General features: G+C 38.9%; 1 protein-coding gene across 9 annotated transcripts in view; it reads left to right on the top strand.

Annotated features, from left to right (window-relative positions):
* The first annotated feature begins 1,860 nt into the window (after nucleotides 1-1,860).
* Nucleotides 1,861-23,523, top strand: part of FBXL4 (F-box and leucine rich repeat protein 4) — a 66,148-nt gene continuing 44,485 nt past the window's right edge. For 5 of the 9 annotated variants that reach the window (XM_067293938.1, XM_013949004.2, XM_067293943.1 and 2 more), the window contains exons 1-4: nucleotides 2,380-2,602; nucleotides 7,778-7,945; nucleotides 8,764-9,353; nucleotides 18,584-18,929. In XM_067293938.1, coding sequence (XP_067150039.1) covers nucleotides 8,845-9,353; nucleotides 18,584-18,929 — 855 coding nt within the window. In that variant the 5' untranslated portion in view covers nucleotides 2,380-2,602; nucleotides 7,778-7,945; nucleotides 8,764-8,844. Of the gene's footprint in view, nucleotides 1,929-2,379; nucleotides 2,603-7,777; nucleotides 7,946-8,593; nucleotides 9,354-18,583; nucleotides 18,930-23,523 lie in introns of those variants that run through there. The other 4 variants (XM_067293939.1, XM_067293940.1, XM_067293946.1 and 1 more) reach the window with 4 other exon arrangements.

A 23,523-nucleotide genomic window follows, 5' to 3' on the forward strand; every position in this document is an offset into this window, starting at 1 on the left:
TTTGCATGATTTGTTTATTTACAAAATGTTTTCTCGACCGGTATGCTAGAAATAGCAACGCAGGCCTCTACATTTTGTGAACTAAGGTGAAGTGTTAACTTGTTTTCAGGAGCAGCTGTCTCTTGACTCTTTATGCCAGGCTTAGGTTAGCTGTATCGCTTAATAAGCAGACTCTTCATTCTCACTAAAAATCCCTTTATGTACATTTATGTACATTTTCAAAGACCACTTTACCTAGAAAAGTGGATCTGGACATTTTTTGTGGATGCAGAACATAAAAGAACTTTGGAGCTTCAAATGTCAGACTTAATAGGCTATGCTAAATGTATAGAATTCTATATACAGAATTTATTATAAATTTATAAATTTATAGAATTTAAGTATTATGCAAAAAGTACTTTGGATACCAAATATTTTGAATCTTTTCTGGATATTTAAAATTAATTTTTGAATACCTAATCAAAGTCAGCATCAATATTTTTCTACCATAACTGAAATTTATCAGTTCATATGCTAGTATGACTTTATGTGGTATTTGCTGATGTTTAAACTTTATTTGTTTAAACTTTGTATTTGTTAAAGCTTGTATAGTTTAAGGATTTACAATAAATTAAGAAAACTGGCTCCTGGAGTTTTGCAGCTCTCCTTTAGTCACTGTTTGAAAGAGAATACATTATTATATATCTCTTTTGTATTATGTCTCACATTGAGACAAATATAACTTATTTCTAGTGTCCAAGTTGCAGATTTCCTCACTAAACATTTCCTCACTAAACATAAACTATGTTTTCCATTTGTTCTAATTACTTATATATGAAGTTAACATATGCATACAAAAATCAAAAGCATTGATGAGCCTCACCAGAATTTTCCAAAAATTTTAAGACTGCATATACATCTTCAAGTCTAGCAACATAAAACAAGCAGCAATTAGGACAGTCAAAACAAAATTCCTTGTGGCATGGAATACTATTATGGCAACTTGCCTTGCATTTTTCAAGGTAGCATCTAATGTGGAACATTGTTTGAGACAAGAGGAGACTGGATGGACTGACAGCAATTTTTGTGATCATCACAGGGGTTGGAATCAGCAACCGCAGTTACAGGAAAACACAAATGCTTGGGCAAGCATATCAAATTAAAGGATACGGAAGCAAAAGATGACACTTGTTTTGCAATATGCCAGTTAGAGGCCCAAGAGGCACTACAATTCGCTGGAGCAAGGACTCATTAAGATCAGTTAAAATCAAGGTTGCCCTGATGACATGCCAGGGACTCAAAGCACCATGTTAAAAGCATGATTGGGTTGGGTTGGGACTAGTGCAAGGCTTAGAAGCCAACTATTAAAGGGCCTGGGGAATGACAGACTAAGCTTGCGAGGGCCACGCAGGCCTCCCTGGAGCTGGTCACAGGGCGGCAGGCCCCGCGGCCCAGCCGCCATGGCAGGCAGCTCCTCTGAGGCTCAGCTCCGCATGCCGGGCTCGCTCGCAGGCGCCAGGTGAGGGCTTCACACGGCGGCAGCTACAGAGAGAAAAAGTAAAGGACAAGGCAGAAGCAGCCTGAGTGAACCCCCCTCTGCCTTCCCTTTGACTGAGCAGTTAAATAAACTGAACATCGGACCGAGCCAGGCTCTCACGGGGACCCGCCACGATCCCGCCCCACCGCCCCGCGGCCCCCCCCCATAGCGGCCCTAGCGCCCCGCCCATAACGGCCCCGCCCCGCCCCGCCCCGCCCCGCCCCGCCCCGCGCGCGGGCGCGCCCGCCCGGCGGCGGCTCTCTTCCTGCTCGCAGCCCCGCCCTCCCAGCGGCCGATGGCTGCGCCTCTTCCCTTCGCGTCCCGCCCTCGGTCGCCGTGCGGCGCTTCCGGCGGCGGCTGGCGCAGCGGCGGCGGCGGCGTGCGCGGCCCGTCTCCTCCGCCTCCACACGGGGTACGGTGGCGGCTCCGCTGGGGCGGGGGGCGGGCGGGATCCCCTCCGCGGGGGCGGCAGGCGCCGCGCGTCGCTCTTGGGCCCCCCTCGGACTGCGCTCGTTGCCCTGGGCTGAGCCCCCAGGGCCGGCCAGGGCCCCCGCGCACCGGGGCCGCCTGGCTGGGGCGGCGCGGCGCGGCGCGGCGGGGCAGGCCGCGGCAGCCCGGCCCTGCTGGGGCTCGGGTGAGCCCCGCGGGCCGCGAGGCCGCCCCGGCGTGGTCAGCCCCCCTGCGCCGGCCCGCTCGTGCGGGTGCGCGCCCTGCCCGGCCGAGGAGGGGCGGCACGTCTGCGTTGGCGGGGGCTGCGAAGCGCTAGCCCGCCCGCCGCCGCGTGACAGCGCCTGCCGGCGCTCTTGTCAGTGCTCTGCTGGTCTGGCGCCTGCGAGGCGGAGCAGCGTTATCGGTACCGAGCGGTTCATTCGGTCTCTGGCTTGGCTCAAGGTTGTTACTTACAGTGTATTGATACTCGCAGGCCTCAACTAGACTCTGTCTGTTAGGAGAAAAGTAGATGTCGATGAAGGTCTATGTCCTCAAAGAGCTCACGTGCTTGAGACGTTCGCAATGGTATCAAGGCAATGGAGCACAACAGAAAGAAGGATCTCCAAAGACGACAAATCTGGCAGTATTGGGACACAGGTTATGCCTCTCTTATACAGCTCTCCTTTGGAGATTCTTGTCTGCATGACATTCAAAATGAAAAGTAGTATAATGTTGGTGAATTTAGGCCTTGTGTAGAATGATTTTAGTGTGGTGGTTTCTTTAGAAAAGTTCACTTGATGATTGACACATACTAAGAAACAGAAACTGTTATATGTCAAGACAAACTCCAGAAGGCAGTGTGGTCACCCTGACCACGTAATAGCTACTAAGTAAAATTTGTCTCATTTATACTACAATGCTAAGACATTTAATGAGTGCTGGTCCTTAGCAGGAAGGAAGGGTCAGTCAATAAATTGAGTAATTTGAAACTGTTGGACTTTGAATGTTTTGCTGCTTATGATAGCAACACAAGTAATATTTAAAATGGATTGTCATAACATTCTATTGGTTTTCAAACTGTAAATTTATAAGTTTCAGATATGTAAAATGGCTGTGTTTCTAGTGCCAGAACAGATTGTGGAAAGAAACACACCAAATATGGCCCGAGTTTAAAGTATGTTATAAGAGCTTGTTAATTTTTAATTAATATTAGCTCCTAATTTCAACAAGTTGTGTGTGGATGATGGTATAATCTACCTATACTACTACACTATAATTAACAGCGAAAAATGCTAACCAGTAGTAAAATACTCCATTTTAGCTTGTAATGTAAGGTTTCAGTATTCCCTCTGTGCATTAATGCGTAAAGATAATTAAGAGATTTCTCATTTACCATTTTTTCTCTAAGATGCCACTATTAAATTTTGTTAATCTTTCTTCAAAGATTGTGCAAGCTATTTTTTTTGTCATTTATATGTTCTTTGTAATTCGTCAGTGTTGATGTTTCTTTTATAGTAGAATGAGAGAAAACCCTGCACAGTACTCCCAAGTGTGAGATGAGCAAAGCTGGTATAAAGAGGAATTGTTACCTGTCTGGCCTTAAAAATCAAACCCACTATACACGACTTGTATATACAGCATCTGCTTCTCTGATATAGTATGAATTCTTGTCTAACAAATGCATTGCTAGGAACTGTTACAAGGATGAAATATATCATCTTTCGTTTTTTCCTGTATCTAATATCTGTGACTTGTTATGTGTTATACACATCCTTCTCTTTGCTGTCCCCCTTCCACCCGCCCCCCACCCCCCAATATTTTTCTATATATTTCCCACCATTTCTGGTTGGTCAGTAACTACATATTACACTTGTGTCCAGTTTCTGCATTCCTGAGATGAAAGCAGTTGTGAAAGTTGGGGAGCTGAATTTGCAAAAGTAATCAAATTGAATAGGTACAGTAATCATTACCAGGATGGGTTGCTTGGAAGCTGGAAAATAGATTGGTATAAATAAACTCCTTGTAAAGGAGACAAAATAGTCCAAAGAGATCTAGGTAAAAAAACAAACAGCAAGCAAAAAACAACAAACTTCTGTTTGGCAATGGAACTGGACGAAGACTTGGTTGTCAGGTGATGACTTATTTGCTCTTGAATGCTTTAATTAGTGCCTGTTCCCATGAAATCTGTCGAGAAGGCATAAGGCATTTTCCTTTATCAAGACTGTTGTGTTTGAAGGAAGGAAATGATGAATTGCAGTCTTAGAAGGCTTTCTGTATAGCAATAGGAAGAATTCTGGTGTTGTCGTCTTATAGAAAATGCCTTTTCCTTGGAGGAATGGATTAGCCCATATAACTGAAATAATTGTCAATTAAGTGATGATCTGAATAGGAGAGATTACAAGTACCAATAAAACAGATGGATTGTGAAAGAAAGTAGCATCCCTTTCTTGTGAAAGTCTTATTCCAAATCTAGTCTAGTGTGGTTCTCTGGATTCTTGTTTTCTTCTCTTGATGACTAAAGGCAACATTTCTATGGCAATTTGAGCTAATTTGACTTTGGGCTTCTGTGTTTTACTACCCCTTTGAGCCAGCGCTGGCTGTCATGTTGTCTAGCAATGAGTTGGTTCAGGGAGCTGAACTGACTGAAAACTATCTTGCAAAAAGAGTAGTTAGCTCTTGGCTGGGTAAGCCCTTTGAGTTGGCGTGCTACCCAGCAGTGCCAGCTCAAGTGGTGGTTGCAAAGCAGAGAGGCATGGGTCTGCGCGGGGCACAAAGAGGGAGTGCAGAGCTTCGGCAGCCCAAGTGCCGGCAGGCTTGAACTGCTATGGAAATGTGATCTATTCTAGAAGCGCAAAATGCGCATGTGGGCACAGAACAACACATTGCAACCTCACTGTCCACTCCTAGCATATTGCTATTCATTTCTAATGAAACCATGATGCCCTTTGTGTTAAGCCTGTGCTAGCTGCTGAGCGTCTTGCTATTCATTAGCACCATTTCAGTCCATTTAATGGTATCTTGACAGAAAAAGTTTATGAAATAAACCAAAGAAAAAAGCAGAAGGCTGCTGCTTGTGAGGAAGATAAGAAGATGCATTTAAAAGAAACCTTTATTAAGCTTTGGTTTGGGATAATTACGCCTGTACAAAAAAGTGAATAATATGCAATAAGACAAATGAAGAAGATACTGCCAGGAATTGGAAGGTATAGCTATGTAGGACCAAATGGTTTCCTTTAAAACAGTCGAGCAGTTTGGAAAGAAAGAAAAACAATTTTCCACAAACTTTGCATGGACATGAGCTACTCTGCTGCTGAGCTGTTTATGTTGATGCTTTCCATAGGTCCAAGTCTGCAGTTTTATATTTCTTGCAAAATTAGATCCCTTTAATTGGAAATCAGCTCAATTTGTGGTAGTTCCTGAACAAATTTCCCTCTGTCATCCAGCTATACTGATTTATTTGTTTTTAGTGTAATTCTTTCACTAGTTTCTTCTTATCTTTCAACCTCTTGAGCAATTTTTCATGTGTTTGAACTCCACGCAATTCTTAATAATCTTTTAAAATGTCAAACAGAAGAGTTCTGACCTGTATTGTAGTTCTAGTACTTATTTCTCCTACTTTTATATAGATTTGTTTTCTTATACTTAAGACAAATTATTAAATTGTGTATTGTTTTTAACTCTTTGAAAACAATTTTCCTCTGTTCATATTGTTTAGACTAATGCGCTTTTATGAAAGCTGCTTACTCTGCCCCTCTCCTTCCTGTTTACAAACTTTTAGCCCTGTTGGCCAATGTCACCTACATTTGACAAAGTGACATCAGTCTCAAGGATATTAAATTCTTGCGTGTTTCAGGAAAATCATCAAGTTGGTAGGTGAGAATGACCCAAATCAATGTTTCCATTAATGACGAATCTGTAGAATGGTTCCAAGTTACCTGTTCTGTTAGACCTGGTGGCTGACCCATCTGCACACTTAAACTGGCTGGCCAATTGGTTCATGTACAACTCTCAAACAGTCGGTGGTTATGCTGTTCTTTGCCCATCCGATAAGGAACTGGTAAGTGAGGTTGTGCTGCTGGTCAGAAATAGCGCTTTAAGAGCTCTGGGCTGAGGCTGGAGGAAGCTCAGAGTGGAGAGGTGAAGTTATATAGGATGCATATGTAAGACCAGGTATGAATCACTTATCTTGAAATACTCTAAGTGATTCTTAAAATGGACCTCCGTAAAGCCAGAAATTGCCTGTAGCGGGTTTCAAAACCATGTTAATCAGTAAAATTTTGAGTTAGAAGCTGGGATGTATGCTGGTCTACAGGTAATTCTAGGGTTTGACAACAACAGTTTAAGTTTGATGTGCATTGGCGTATTGTGTAAAGAGACTTTTTTGAGAAGGGAGAAAAAAAACTAAAGAATGTATTTGTAATCTTCACTTACATCCTGAAGCATCTTCAGGCTGAAAAGATAAAGCAACAATTTTCTGCCTTTTGGAAGGAGGAAGGATTGGGATTTTTGTTTTTTTTTCCCACTGCCTTTTCTAAAAGGTGGTTCAACAGGATTTCTGGGGGAAATGTGACATGATTTGGTTTTGCATTCCAGCAGAGTTTAAATAAGAACCAGCATATTGTCTTATGCATTTCTGTCTGTGCCGAATGTCAGGGGTAATCTGTGTTGTTGACAGCTATGTCAACCTATGAAATTGAATGAAGGACAGGAACTAAACAAAAAGCTAATAACAGGAGAAGGAAGAAAGTGAAAGAAGTGAACACTTCATCAGTAGACTTTCTTGCTCTCACAAATAAGAGGGCCAAATAGTGCAGCGTGCCCTTATCTGTTCCTGCGCCTTCCTGTTGCGGACAACATTTAAGTGAAAGAGCTGCTTGTATGTGTGTGTGTGTGTTTTGTGAGAATGGGAAAGAAACATGTTACTCAAGAAACACACTGAACTTAGGTTGAAGCATGCAAAACCCACTTTGATTCCTCTCCATTTGTTTAAGTATTTACCATACTTTAAGCTTATGCTTTAAAAGGACTATAAAGTATGATCTCACTTGTAGCGATTTGAAAAGGCAAATATGTTTTGTCTCTCAGGCAATGAGAGGCATCATGTTAATTGTCACTTAATGTGTATTTTGCAGTGGAAGTCATTTCTGTTGGTTCAGTGATTAACACAGTATGTGCCCTGCAATAAACTAATTGGCAACTCCAGTAAGGGTGGCTGAAGAAACATTTACTCTATTTTAGGATATGCTTAGTCATCTCTGTTCCAGCCTCTAACAGGTTACAGGCACTGCTCTCTATTCTTTCCTAGTAAAGCCAATGAACAAGCTAATTGGAATATCACCAGAGAAATGAAGTTTGTACCTGAGAATATAAATTCTGGAATGCTATGTTATTGCCTAAGTATTTTGTGTATTGCTAGAAATCTGAGAATGCATTCCAAGTTTCTTTACCCATTGGTAAATCTAACAGTTTACATCATGCAGGTATAGAGTGGCTGCTAAATATGGGACAACCGTATGTAAGAGGATCTTTATTAGTAGCGAATATGATATAGCACTTCTGTGTCCTGAAAACAACATTCAGCTTTAAATATTTCTTCACCATTGTTAACTGAAAACTTTACTAAAGAGACTTATTTTTGATTTGACTTCTTCTAATAATTATACCTGCTTGTTTATTTGTTTTGCTGTGTGATTTGATCTAGGCAATGTACAACACTGATATCTTTAACAATACATTTTGTAGTGATTTTTTTCAGGTGATCTTATGTGCAGATCTAGCACATTTTGTATCTAAATGAATCTATATATAAATAAAAATATTTTCTCTTACCAGATGTAAAATGCTTTCTATGGGGACTTTTGCTTCTGATGCCAGGATTCTGAAGATTTACTTTTTTGCTTGGCTTACTGGAAGATGACTAAATGGTATCATTAATGAATCCTTCAGGAGGCTGGTGATCATTATATCATGGGTGAATGCGGTCATGGACAACTTCAAAGGGTAAAGAAAAATTTTTTGTGAGCCTGTTTCAGGCTAGCGTTCCTACATGAAAAGGAGTGGGCTAAGTTTTTGGTTTAAATTAGCTCCAAAACTTACTCTTTTCTCTCTTAAGACCATTCACAAGTTAGGGGTACGAGTTAGAGGAAGCAAACAATTTATTGGATTAGCTGTCTGACTCTGTCACAGCTGTCTTTGAAGGGTGCATTTAATTTTCAGGTTATGGAATAGTTTAGGTATACTTGAGATAGCCTTACATGAACTAAGCTGGGTTCTGGAAACAGTCTTACTACAAAATATGTGCAGTGAGGTTAATTTGTGCTGAGCTCTCTGCTGCTGCAGCCTGACAGGTACCCAAGTAGTTTGTTTAATGTCGGTTTTAGTTTAGTTTTTTCAAAACTATACTGCAGATAAGTTTAGCTGTACCTTCAGATACTCTTCTGTAGTTTTCTACTGCAAGGGCGAGATTTCAGTTCATACTTGATTTCATTTTCATGAGTCAGTGCAGGATCTCTTTTTTTCCCCTCAATAAATCCCTGAAAGTAATAATAATTAATTTAAATGTTAGCATTTTGGTGCTTTAGGGTTAGTTTTGGCTAACATTTTTTCTTCAGACTTCTTTTTTTTTTTTTTTTTTTAACAAAACAAATGGGAAACCACATTTAGTAGCCTCCAGCTAAGTAATTGTCTTAAAATGTAAAAGTTTATTAATGTTTTAGTATCAGTACCTTGTTTAAGAGGACATTCAAAAGAGTAACTGTTATTTGTTTTCTAAGGATATTTTATCTACTGACTATATTTATCCATTCTGTTTTTATCAGCTCTTTTTTGAAACACCACAAGCAGTTAATGCACCTTATAAAGGACTCCTGACCTTTTGCAGCTTTGTAACTCATATCTAGATGTCACCAGTGTTTCCCATGTTAACAGTTCTGAGCATGTTTTACTATATGTGCCTTCGGCGCCGAGCTAGGACAGCTACAAGAGGAGAAATGAACAGCCGGAGAGCTATTGAATCAAATACCCGAGCCTTACCTATCAATGTTGAAATCGTTCAGTATGCCAAAGAAGTGCTGGATTTCAGCTCTCATTATGGTAGTGAAAACAGCATGTCATATACCATGTGGAATTTAGCAGGTATTCCAAATGTGTATCCTAGTTCTGGTGACTTTACTCAGACTGCTGTGTTTCGAACTTACGGAACCTGGTGGGATCATTGTCCTAGCGCTCGGTTGCCATTCAAGAGGATGCCACCAACCTTCTGTAGCCAAGACTATGTAGAACTCGCTTTTGAAGAACCAGTTTATCCTACAGCAGTGCATATTCTGGAAACGTATCATCCTGGAGCTGTAGTTAGGATCTTGGCATGCTCTGCAAATCCTTATTCACAAAATCCACCAGCTGAAGTAAGGTAATTTTTTTTCCTCTATGCTTTCCTGTAAGATATTAAATAATACAAATAATCCTGTTTAGCGAACTTTACTTTTTTGTATTTCTCTATTTTGTATCTGACCCACTAACATTTTCTTTTTCTGCCTGTGTTCAAAACAGTGGTGGCATATGTTTTAAGAACAACTTTATTTTTTTATATGAATTAATGTAGACCCTAATATCAGGTTTCATTTTTGTAATGATAGTTCTTGTGTTGAAATTCTGATGAGCAATAATTATTTTTGCACAAAAATCACTTGCAAAATGGCAGTTCTACTGGATTATTCTCCAATAAGAAAAGCAAATTGTATAGAAGAGCCTGGGTTTTTGTGGTTGCTGTGTTGTAATGCTTTAAGTAGCCTTAAACTCTTCCCTCTGTATGCTTTAGGAGGCTGTATGTATAGTAGAATCAGGTGCTGTAACTGTTCATTTGGAAATCCGGCCAAAACCAGAAGCACAGCACAGTTGGACAAAAAGTGATACCATTTGTCTGATTCAAAGTGCGTGAATAGCACATGATTTTACACTTCTTTTATAGACTGAAAGAAACTGATTCAGTCCCGTCGGTTTTCCTTATCCTAAGAACACCTAATGCAACCTCTAGTTTGGGGGGGGGGAACAACAACAGCAACAACAACAACAACAAAAAAGAGGGACCTGGTGAATGATAAGAGAATAGAAAAACCACTGTGAATGAGGTGTGATGTTTTCAGTGGGGAGGTGTAGAAACAGAAATGGAAAGAGAAAGAAAACAGGTAAAAGTACAGAGTGGGGGCAAGGGGGAAATTGGAAAAAGCTATATAGTAATCAGCATATGCCGAAGAGAAGAAATTATATCAAACCCACAAAGCAAAGGAGGACTATCAGAAGAAATAGTAACAAAAATATTTTTAGATGCATCATAAAGAAAGTAATATGCCAACAAATACTGTATACCTTTAAAGCGCATTCTTTGGTGGGAAGGCAGTACAAGCAGATGTTGGCTTAGGTGCTGGATTTTTTTCTCCTGATCTGCCTTTTTCAGATACAGCTGAAAAGTATATTTTTAGGGCTAACTTTCATTTTGCTTGCTTATTTATGTAACACAAATTTAGGTAGAGATTATCTTGATAATTCTATTGATAATGCTGCGCTACAGAACATAATAGTAAGATAGTGAGGGCACTGCTGTGCAGTACAAGGATATAATTCTGAGTAGGAAGATAATGCTATTTTATAAAAATGTTTCAGTCTGTTTAGTTCTTGGTTCATAAAAATAAACTTTTCAAATTTGTGTAAAGATTAATCAGATCAAAAAACTTTAACTGAAGCAGTTATTTAGTAAGGTGTACTTTTAACAAGAAGAAAGAAAATTGCTCAGAAACCTAAAAGAAGATAAAAGAGGAAAATATTGATACGTCACTACAACATATACAACATTAATGCAACTTTTTTTTTATAGCTTCTCTTGGGGTGTGATTGGGCTGACAGCCCAGATTTTTGCTTTATCATAAGAAGGGCTGAAGCTTCTTTAGGAGACCCTGCCTTTCTCTTTGTAGGCAGAGTTCTGTTCTCCCTAGATTACCAGCATTTTTGGTAAGAGGAAGGTTGGTTGTCGTAGCAGTCCTCAGAACCAGTGGTCTGCATTGCATCTTCACTGCTTGCTGGTCCTGGTGAAAACCCTAGAGAGTTGTTAGAGGTGTATATATATATTTTTCTCTCTCTTTGGCTTGCCTTTCCTCAGCAGGACTTGGCTCTTCAGCAATGCTCATTTGGTTTGTCTCCTACTTTCTTCTAAAAGAGACAGAACATATCTTAACACACCAAGTTTGAAGGGAAGTTAAAGGAACTCTTTCTCCAGATTAGGTGGCTGGTATTTTTTCTGCTTCAGCTGTAAGTGGAGAATATGAAGACTTGCAAGACTCTGGTCTGTCTTCTGCTTAGATTCTCGGTCTCTTGTTTTCAATTCAAAAAATTCTCTGAGATGTCAACTAAGAATTATTTTTCTGGGAAGATGGAAATAATACTGCTAACCTCGGGTGATTCTATGTTTAACTAGTGTTTTGGACTTGAACAGCCATATCATTTTCTTCTGTTAAAAAAGGCCATGTCCCAGTTACTCAAAGGAAGGACACCTATAACCTTGTTTTCCTCTTCTGACTGTTTTGAGACTCTTAAATCACCAGACTACCTAAATACCTGAAAGTGCTACTTTGTTTTATCTTCTAGCTCTTGATCTATTCCTTCCCCACAGCCCTGTGGAAAGGACAGGTCATTACAAAGGTTCTTTCTCACCCCTTTTTAACAGTTCTTACTTCTTATACAAAAAGAAGGCCAAATTGATCTTTCCTGTTTATTTTAGGAATGTCAATGTCTGAGAGAAGCCTGTAGACTCCACTTAAATCTGTTGTGAGAGGAAGAAATCTCTTGAGACTTGTTTAAATGTCATGCTTAGTGGATTACAGCAGTCCAGCTGCATAATTTCTTTCTGTTTTCTCAGTATTTAAAACTTCAGTTTATCCAAGACTTTGCTCTGTGCAAAAGTTTCTAATCTGCAGGAGGCCCTGTATGGGCTTTGTGTACCAGAGTCCTTGCTCAAGAGGACTTTATGCAGAAAAATGGTTCTAGCCTATGTAGTTGTCCCACATGTTTCTCTGTTGCTGGTGCATTGGATCCTGCTAAAAATGACAGTTTTGCATGGCACTATCTCAGAGCAGCTTTATTCAGAGTCCTTTTAGAGGTGGGACCTACTCTTTGTAGAGTGGGGGGAAAAAAAACATTAATTTATTTTTCAGATTGGAATGTAATTGTGCATAACTAATCTTAATGCTTAAAACATGAGAGTGAATTTCAAGTCTTCTGATTATAGCTTAACCACAACTTCAGCAATTTGAGGATTCTCCATCCTCTCATATTTTATGCTCCTCTAAACACAGAAAATGCTCATCACTGTCCTCTGCTTGAAACAGTGTTTGAAAATCATAAATGTCAGAGGAGCTTCTGTCTTTACGCACGGAGACCTTTGCTCTTGATTAGTGCCCCTCAGGCCTTGACTGGTGAGAAGAATTTTGGGTTTGGTAGTTTCTTAAAATATACTAACATATGTTAGTATCCACTTCTTTCTTAAGTGAATTATCTGAGTATAGAAAATCCAAGCAAAAATTATTAATCTGAGATTAAAGAAATATTGTAGCATACCCTTTCAGTTTTTAAATAGTGAAGGAATCTCCCTCTTTTTGTTATATTACATTATGCTATGACTATTTTACTAGTGTAGCTTTTAGATTCTGTGCTGTGATGCACATAAATATTGGGTTTTATGTACTTAGGGCTTGGTTGCAAAGGTGGCTCAGGGTCTTCAGCCAGTGAAGAAGAGTGTTTCACACAAGCGTAAGTGGGGCACTGTTGCTGGTAGTGGCGTGAGCTGAACCCATCTAACTGATCTGGATAATCTTTTTTGTTTGTTTGTTTGTTTCTGGCACTGTGTTAGGCTGATGGATAAGATGCAGCTAGGTTCTGTAGATGAGGAAAATGTTTTCTTGTTTTCTTTTTTCCTTTTTTCTCTCTTCTCCTCTGCCCCTTCCCCTCCCCACCCAGCAGAAAACTTATTCTTGATAGTTCCCTAATGACTTTTTCTATATCAGCCCATTAGAAACATTTTGATACTCCTAACACTTTGTTAGTGGCTGTCAGACAGGAAGAGTATGTGTGTGTTTAAATGGGAAATTTCAAGTCAAAAATAGCTTTTTCTGAAATTTGTCAACCTTTTCCTTTTACAAAAATATATATTTTTTAATTTAAATATAAAAGTGGCTCCTGTTTTTCTTCCTTCTTTTTTTGACTTAATTGTCATTTTCTCTTATCTCATACATTGTGGTGCCATCACATATTCATGTTCTGTTCTTTGGGCTCAAGAAGGATTTCCTAAATACTCTGGGATGTGTGACAGTGCTTGGGGTGATGTTTCACAGTGTATTTCCTTGCCACTGTGGAATGATTGCTGCTTTAGTAGATTAGAGATTGTTCTATGTTTTTAATTTTGTTGTTGTTTTTTCTCCTTACCATTTTCTGCAGATATGGTATAACAAGTATTAGGTTGTTTTCTGTGGGTCAGATATCATGGTCATATGACTGCCTGGGAGCAGTTCCAGAGCTATCAGTGGCAGCATTCTGCCTCATGCGTTCCTGCCATTTATTTCTGTTTTTTTTTAATTTAATTTTTTGGTGTCGCTTAAAGCTTTGCTACATGCAAAGCTCTCAAGCAAAATTCCAATTTTGATTTCAAACCTGTAGATGAATAGGTTGGGTTAATATTTTCTAGCTCTGCTGTAGGGGCTGTGTTTGCTACAAGAGAGCAAAGACATTCTGAAAGTCTTGAAGCCTGTAGAAGCAGAAACTGCTGCAACCAGCAAAGCTGGCTGAGGAAGGCAAAGTAAAAGGCTTCCTCTCTTTCTGTGAGGAAGCTCATTGTATTTAGGCAGTAGACTCTTTCTTAAAATCTAATTTGTGTGGGAATGTCATGAATTTTTTGCCTGGCAGACAGGATTGGGATCAAAATATTTGATAAATGATCTCCCATTCTGATAAAGGAGTGAAGCCAGAAAAGTAGTATTGAATATAAAATATCAGAAGTCTCTTGCTTGTAGACACAGAGGCATACAAATGGCTCTTTTGCATTACTTTTTTTTTCCCCCTGTGAATCTTAGATGAAGGCACCCAAAATGCTGCTGATACTATCAACACATTAGAGTGTGGCAAGGGACCTTCAGGGCTGTGTCACCAATGTGTAACGCAAAACTTAGGTTCTATCCATTGGCGTCCTTACTCATAACTTGTTTTGACATCTTCAGGGAAACGCAGATATCTGTTACCCAGATGACTGTCATAGAAGAATGAGTTTCTTGGTTCATGGGACAGTGTCATTTTTGAGAAACCCATGAAAAGTTCAAGTGGATAAAGCAATTACTTGAAATATGATTTGCTATTTTAAATGCCCTTAGAGCATTCTGAGTCCTCTCTGCTCTCTCTGGTATTTCAGAATCAAACTCTCAAAGTAGAAATGAAAATCTGTGGCTTGTTCCCCCACAGTAGACTGCAGAGGCAGTGAGCTGTGCTCATCCCCTTGACCTGAATGGTTCTAAAATTCTTCCCATGATCTGACTTCCCTGCCTTTTGTATTTACAAACTCACATGTGTGGCCGTGGGTACGCTTTCCAGATTACGTGGAACCTCATGTGCTGAAGCATCCCTGGCATGTTAGCAGGCAGGAAACATTTTCTCATAGGTAGCCTACAGATTATTTTCAGAGTACCTACCTGGACAAGAGGAGGTAGGATGTGGCACGTATCATGCTTACAGTTCTTGCAGAAGTTGTAGTTTTAGCAAAGGCGTGGTTTTATTTGCTGAGTTTCCATATACCTTCCTCGTTGGTCTACTTGATTTTTTCCCTTCTTTTGTCTTTTAATTCAGTTGCAAATTTCTTAGGGTAGGGCGTTTATTTTTTTTGTGCTTGAGTAGCACCTACTCCATTACTCACTCTCTATCCTGATCTCAATTTTATAACGCAATAAGTCTTTTCAGTAGATAGCAGGCAAAGTTTAATCTTGTCTCACAGGAGAGAAATCTGTTTACTTTTCCTGGGAGCCACTTCTCAGAAGAATCTTTCTTATTATATATATTCTTCAGAAGTAATGAGGTCTGTTCAGGCATCGTCTTAGCCATTGCCTTTGAACATCAAAGCTTTCCAATAGTGTTAGGTCAACAAAAAAAAAGCAGTAAATATATGCTCTCATTTGACACAAACCTTGCAAATATGCTTCTCAACCTAAAAATCACTATACTGTAGTTCCTATCTTCAAGGTGAAGAAAGGAGAGTGGGAGGGTTTGGGGGTTTTTTTGTTTGTTTTTGTTTTGTTTTTGTATAGGTGTATGGAGTCTTTGATATCAGAAATTTGAGTATAATGAGTTCCCAGCTATTTTAATAAAGGAGGTAGTGAGAAATGCAATGGGAAAACTGAGTCCATTAAAACTGAATGGAAAACTTGACTTAAATCCTCACTTTCTTCAGTCACTGAAGAAAGGAATACAGATTGTACTGCCTCTCATTCAGGTCTTGCATGGCAGTGCAAAACTGAGGCTTTCCAGTACATTGCTAGTGAAAGCTTATCAAAAGCTTATCAAACCATTCTCATTTCATCATCCTTGAGCACCTGTTACTGTACATTTGCAAGACTTGGACAAACAACTTTCTACCTTCAGTCATTTGATCCTACTTGATTTTTGGGAATGCATAGAACTCTATGGAGAGAAGAAGAAATTTCTTTTGATTTCTTTCCAGATATTTTTAGGATTCAATTTCTCTTTGTCATAGGTTGGTTAGAGCATCTTAAATTCTGAACACATGCAGGCATTCCATCTCAGGGAAGCTGATTTTAGGACCCATTTTCAAACCAGAACTGTCTGGTAAAAGACCTTTCCTCAGAAGGATTTTGAAACAGGTGGCTGTAAAGAAAAATGCTTCAGAACAAAAGAAATGCAGTTCTTAGTGGGGTCTCTTGGAAATTTGGACTTTTTGATCTATTTCCAACTGCATAGTCTTCACTCATTTGGATTGCATGTACTCCATTAAAGTGTCAAAGTACTGATCCTAGATGAAGAGACCAGTTGCAGCAGTGAGTATATTAGGAAGATGCCCATGCTAGGGAAGAATATACCATCCGTGACTCAAAGAGCAATTATTCTGGCCTGGTTTTGTATGTGGTGCCACCAAGGGAGAGAAGAACATCAAAAGCAATGTGGTAAACTTTGGTTTTTGTGGGTTTTTTTTTTCCCTCTTTCCCACTCCTACCAACAGCTAACTCCTTTAGTCAGATTAGTGGTTGTTGATGAAATCAGAAAAGTATGTTGAAAAGAGTGGAGAATAGTCAATAGTCTTTTTGTTCATCAGCAGTTAGTATGTCATGTGAAGCTTCACAAGGCTGTAAAAAGTCCTGCAACATGTCTTTACTGTTCTCTAGTACAAAGACTGGGAATTAGAGGCACTGCTTTCTGAAGAAGGCTATTGCTTTGCAATTTGATGAACCTAGACCTCCAGATGCATTTTTTTTTTTTTCCAGAGTTGTACTATTGACAGATAATCCTTTCTCCAGGGCACCAAAGGGGAAGCGAGTGACTGAGATGCATTTGGTTAAAAGCTGATGGTCCAGCATGTGTTAAATGAGTGGAAAAAATAGCCTTGAGTTTTCCTCGGAATAGTTTGAGTGGGTATAAGAAAGTGTCTAAGCAAAATGTCAGATAGTGGTCTGGGTGTGTTCAAGAAGGTCATTTACAATCCCAACATTAAGTATTTGCTTAGGGAATCAACCTGTGCAAGAGGGTGTGACGGTGGAACTACATCTGTTTCTTTCTGCCATGAATTGACATTCTTTTCCTCAGTGAATGAAGTTTTCTTCTCTTGCCGATAAGTCTCTCTTATAAAAGCTGTTAATCTTAGGGCAGAGTTGTCGTGGTTTTTTTACAATTGTACTTGCTAACATGCCATATGTTCACCAATACCGCATGTTTGCTTTTAGTTCATGACATTTCTTTTCCTTTGACAGAAGACTTCTGCAAGCCTCCCATTCTACTGTAAGGTATCTGTAGAGAGTGGCATGATGTAGGATAGGAAAATTTATCTGTGCATTCATGAAAATGTCCATTGTGAAATGGTGGTTTCAGCTTATATGGATTAATTTTCCTATTCTCAAAATATTAGCAAATATCAAACAAACTTCTAAGCCTTATTTGTACTAGGTGTGTTCTGTTTTAATGGAAGCCTTGCATTTTACTTTCTGCAGTGATGGACAAATTTTAGGCATTTGGTTCTGGAGAACAAAACCTTTTTTTTTTTTTTTTTTTTTTTGTATATGCATTCTGCAGTATATATCGGTATTGAATAGTGCTTGCAAGTTTGTAATAGTGGTATCTTCTATGGAGAGCAGAGGGTTGAGGTCCTAGGGCAGATACTGTATTTCTAAGACCTATGTGACAAGACAGTAGTCTGAGAGAAATCTTTGAAGCTGGGACCAGACTTCAGATGGGAATAGATGGGGAAATTTCTGGGTTTTGTACAAAGGATACAGAGAATGCTGTAAACATACTAATGAAGGGAGTAGCAGCAGTGGTTGCTGGAGGCTTCCTTCTTTCTTAATTAACTAGACTTCAGTGTGAAGGAGAGGGGAGGAAAAGAAAATCAGTGACTGAAGGACCTCTAAAATCCATTCCCTGGATGCGAACCCAAGCACACATAAAGAGCGTGTTTTTGTTTTCAGGCCTTTTGACAAGTTTGGGAGCACTCAAGACCTAACGAATATAGGACTTCATTCTCCAGATTATTCAGTTGGCAGCAGGTTTCACTGTCATTTACTGGAGGAGAATTGAGGTCTGTGCATGCAAGTAAGGGTGTATGTATGGAAGTTCTGTGCATGCCCTGAACCTCCTTCTGCCACTGGAACAAATAGGATAAAGCTTTGTCAGTATAGCAATTTTTTTTTCCAAATGATCCTTTTTAAAAATGACTTGAAGATTCTATTTTCTTTCTGTTTTTTATTTTGATCCATAACCTTGTACTAATAAGATAATGTGACAGCGAATAGCTTTTTAAAAGAATATTTTGCTTACCTGGGCAGATAGGCAAATTAAAGTTTAGATGATTTTTTTAATATAAATTTTGTTAATGCTGCAGTTTGAACAGCTTTGGTGTGAATGAGTGCGAGCTGTGACTTTTGTATTGAGTGTGTGTGTGTGAAAACCTTATGTGGGGATTGAGAGGTCAGCTGACTCTATATTTGAGTTAGTTAAGACGACTGCCTTAGGCATATTTGCACTAATACATGATCATTATGAAGGTATCTATAATCAATTTAAGATTATTTTAACTGTGAAATATTAAAACAACTTGTATGTGTATAACAGTAATCTAACCTGGGTGCATGACTATGAGTATACAGCTTGTTTTGTTATTTAGCACTGCAGAGAAAATGTGCTAAGGTTTAGAATGAGTATGATCTGTTAAGTTCTTCCTTAGGGTATTTACTAAATCTAGGGGAAAATATAACAATTTTCATTGGCTTTTCAATGGTGTTTCTTATTTGCTAAATATTTCTGACACAAGATTGCTCTTTGTACATTCATAAATTGCACTGGTAACTTTGATCTTAATCCCTGTATGGTATATACAATTTTTTTTCACAGATGGGAAATTCTTTGGTCTGAGGCACCTACAAAGGTGAATGGTCCCCAGGCTCGGCAGTTCACACCTTGTATCAAACAGATAAACTTTCCCACAAACTTAATTCGCCTGGAAGTCAACAGTTCTCTTCTGGACTATTACACTGAATTAGATGCAGTAGTACTACACGGTGTGAAAGAGAGACCTATGCTTTCACTTAAGACTTCGATGATTGATATGAATGATATTGATGAGGATGAGGATGATGAGAAGTATGGCTGTGGAATGGACACTCTTAATAAACAGTTCAGCGTTGTTACCCTCAGGGAGTGGCCAACTAATGGATATTTTGATAAACTGCCTTATGAGGTAAGAAGGAAATATTTATACTGAATGTAGTTTTAAGCATTAAGAGTGCAAACATGCTGTAAAGGGTACTACCGATCAACACTTTTTTTTCAGTTGTAGAGTTCCTTGCGCTCTTTTGTGGGTCTCCTGCAATTACTGTAGAGTTATGTGTGAATTATGTCAATCTGTCTACTTCCGTGGATGGATATTAACAAGTCAGCTGGCCATTATTCGCATAGTTATTGCACTTCTGTTTCTCAGTAATCCATCCACTAATGCACAGTTTTTTATGCTAGTTACTCTAGCCTCTAATTTCTAACTCTTGAACTCAGAATTTTCTGGTAGTTTTCCAGTAATGTAGACGCTAGTAGTTTGTATTCCTCACACATGACAAAGAAGAAAGATATATGAAAGAGATGGAAAAAGACGGGATCAAAATCTGGAAGTGATAATAAGCTAAATGTTTCATTTTCTGTTACCTCTCTTGTAAAACCCTAGAACTTTGTTCTTGAGACTGCCATCTAATTTTCACATTATTATGAAATTCACATTATTATGAAATAAGCTTCTTCCATCCAGCTAAGTTTTGAATCCCAATGCAAGCAAAAAATACTATAGCTCTGCTCTGTGTTGTGTTTACTGTCCTGGTGTGCTTGTGCTAATCATGGAATAAAAAAAACCAGAAAATAGTTGTGATCCTGTGGCTGTAGGGGGGTTGCAAGTATGTTTAAAGTCAGTGTAGATGCATATTCTCTTTTCTGTAGTTTCCAGTATAAAGAGATTGATTCAGCATGATTGCTGAATATTATGTGCAGACCTGGAAATTCATACTGGAGTGTAACCATTTATAGAGGCTAGTGCCAGCCTGCATTAAGTATAGTCAGGTGAACAATTGAGAGACCAATTAATTCATCATCTTCTCTGCTCTTGAAATAAACTGGGTTTGCAGATAGTGGAGAGAAGCTTTTACTTGCCAGTCAGAGCTCTGGTCTGAGGCAGAGACAGAAGATTTCCTACTCTTTAGGCTACTGCAGTCTGTCAAAAGAAGCAAGTGTTTCCTTTTTGTAGTAGTACATCGGGTGCTCAGAGTGCTTTTGGCTTGAATCAGATTTGCTTTTGAGACTGAGGGGAGAATGGTGAGAGGCGGTGTCATTGGTTGTAGGGAACTTACAGAAACATGTGATCTAATTAGTGTTTTGCTTTTATCACATTTTATCATGTTTTTATCATGGCCACTTGTCTCTAAATGCCCCAATTCTGCACCAGGCTGTGTTGGGCACTGCTGTGCTCTGGTTACCTGCAAAAGAACTTTGTTGTGCTTGGAAAGAAGAAAGAGAGGTGGAGAATATAAGTACATTGGAGAAAGATGGTGAGAGTTGTTACCCTCTTTTTTTAAAGTTTGTTTCCCCCCCCCCCCCCCCCCAGGTCTTCAAAGGTCTTCCTTTTTGCATTAGGATCCTCAAACTATTACATGAAGTAACTTTTTTTAATGTTAGATCCTTATTGAGTCTATGTTGGATCTTATCCCCGTTGAGTTTACTTTTACTGTTGCTGCAGTGGAATAATAAATGAGCATACTAACTCCAGAATTAACTCTAGTTCCCCCCCCACCCCAGAGTTCGTATAGCAGTTGTATATACTATTATTGGTGCTTGTATAGCAGTACTCAACTAAAAAAGTAGTTTAGTGCATATGTGAGGACACAGTTGTCCAGAAAATCTTAACATGTATAACTGTGTTTGAAAGTTTGTTCTTATTTAGCCATTCTAAGAAAATACTTCTAGTGAAAACCTGACTTAAATCTAGGAAGCTTGATTTGGAAAGGCTACATACATTGATCTGTAGTATGGTAGACCACCAGACAGTTTACTTTAATAATCCCAATGTTGTTCCACATAATTGTACAGGTTATCAGGATTATCATTAAGGAAATATTTATATGTAGTCCTGTTACTCCTATGAACTTCTGTCTCTGTATCATCTCTTCTGCTTTTTTCGGGTACCAGCCTCCTTTTTTAATTTATTTTTTAACATGTTGGGTTTCATGAATGCGTTTATATGGTCTATCAATACCAAGCACATTTTTTTTCTTTTGTTTTGATTTAAAGAAACTGAAAATATGGGTAGAATATTTATCAGAAAACTACAAAGGACTCTTTCTGGACTGGTTTTGTGACGACAGAAATCCCAGTCTCCTGCTTTTTTGGTCCAGATGGAAGGTTTGGGTATCGGTTAGAACAACAGAAATGTTACTCTTTGTAGTATGACAATTTTTATAGCATCAGATATGGGAACAGCTGTTCATGCTGTCTTCAAGACCAGTGCCAAATTATTCTGAGAAGTGCTAGGACTTTGTAATGATGAAATGAAGCAACCACTGACTCATTCCAATTCCGGTTATGGTACACTACATGAAAATTAGTATCTTTTTATATGTTCGTCCTGACTGTAAATATGTGACTGTTCTTAGTCTTCACATGGTCTTCACATTCCTTATTTGAGCTGCCTGTTTAAGACGAATTCATGCTGCTGTCACAGTAATTCACAAAATATATGAGCTGAATGATCTTCTATGGTTGTCTTAAAATAGACAATGGTTCCTCCAGTCTTTTATTTGACCATCTTTATTTTTCTGAAGCTTTTGTAGATGATGCTTTCATAGACTATGTCACTCTTCCGAATGGCGTTAGGAATGGCTTGGTGCAGTGTATTCTGAAAACATTACAAGAGTCTAGTTTGCTCATGCTAATGAAAGAGAAAAATGGCCAACTCCTGGGGCACAGGCTTCATTAGAAGGAAGTGTGAAGTCTTGGATGAACTAGGTGAGAGGATATTTCTTCATGGCTCATGGACTGTGTTAACCGATCCTTAGTAGCTGTGAACTATGTATACTATCATCTTATCTCCAGAATTATGTTAAAACTGAGGAAGGACTTTCTAGGAGACTCTTCATGTGCAAATAGTCTTCAGCTAGCAGCTGCCACAGCAGGGTAGGCTCTGAGCACATATAGAAGAAATCTCCAGCTTTAACCTTTCCTGGAGTCTTGTTTTGATTGTGCAGTCTGTCAATAAGATCCTTTTCTGTTCTGTGAATCAAGAAAGGGCTTAAAACCTTTGCAGCCTTTCATTGCTGAAAGGGTCAGGATCTGTACCCTAGTGGTATAAAGCCCACTCCACCAAAGTGTTTTATGAGAGTAGGATAAAGAACAGAAAGACTTAACTGGTTGTGTTTTGTGAAGCAGTTGTGTAATCCACTCTCCTTACATTCACACGCACTGTTGAATGCGTATGCATTTGCTGATGCAAGCTATAGCATCATGGAGCTATGGAGTGTGTTTTCCTGAACTTTACTGAGGCATGTAGCCAGCCAGGGAATACCACCTTTTACTTCCTGCCTTCTTTCTTTTTGTCTGCATATCCCTTGTCCTTTAAGTGTGTGTCTATCAATTCTAATCATTTAGAGTGTAAGCTGTGGGAGCCCTAGTTGCAAAATAATAAAAAAAAAAGCAGTCTAGTATTCATTGGAATGTTTCTGAATTAGTGGTTTGTGTAGGCCAAAATGCTTTCATATTGGAAAAAAAAAATGAAGATTTGGAGGAGGAAATTCCTAGAAAGTGCAGGATTTCTGGGTTTGACCAGTTCCCAAGCATTGTTTCCATACCAAATCAAGTTCTGCGTCATTGTAGTATAGTTGCAGAAAGTGTGTTATTGGGTATAAAAGATTATAGTTTGCTGCTATTCATATTTCTTTAAAAAGCTGAAGAAACTTGTTGGGAAGCGAGTACTGTTAGCAGACACACTACTGGTAAAGTTTTACCCCATGTATTGAAGAGAGTGATGGAGATCCTGTCTCAGCTATAAGCAAACTGATGCAGTGAGGGAGACTTCTATGTTTTTAAGCTGTTTTTTCTATACATATGTGTGTGTATATATATGTGTGTGTGTGTATATATTTTTAAAATTGTGGAATGTGCATTGTTTCCCCTGGAAACAGGAGAAAGCACTTCTGATTATTACAATTTTTTGGTCTGTCATACCCTAAAAAGGTAATTGGTGTTAAATTAGTTATACTCTGTTTTTTCTCTTTAAAATTCTTTTGTAGTATTTTTCCAATAACTTTTTTTTTACTGGCTGATTTATAAGAGTGTGAAACAATAATGTTGGTTGCCATAATTCTTTGTAAATGCAGAGTAACAACAGTTGTTTGCAAGAAACTCTGTGTTATGAGATTAGTTTTCAAAGCAGATACTCAGTTCTCCAGCATTCTGGGAATCACCGTGAACACAGCATAGCACAATACAGCACATCATGTCACATACTCATTATGGTATTGAATTGTACTTTATGCTAGGATACACATACGTAGAAAGCAGATTTCTGACAGACACCAGACTAACAGTGATTAATGGTTATTAGCCTGTAGATTTGGAACCTGCTATCTTTGTTCAATCAAAAGCAAGAAAAAAGTACTTATATCTTAATGTCATAGCAGTGGCATTTCGTTATATTTTTTCATTCTAGATATTACAGAGTAGTGTAATTTTAGTAAAAATAAAGAAGGATTATCTCTTCTGATTAAGATTCATGTGGTAGGAGATTTCATCTCGGGTGGAGA

The sequence above is a fragment of the Apteryx mantelli genome, chromosome 3 (assembly GCF_036417845.1).
Source record: "Apteryx mantelli isolate bAptMan1 chromosome 3, bAptMan1.hap1, whole genome shotgun sequence".
In the NCBI taxonomy this organism is placed as follows: Eukaryota; Metazoa; Chordata; class Aves; order Apterygiformes; family Apterygidae; genus Apteryx; species Apteryx mantelli.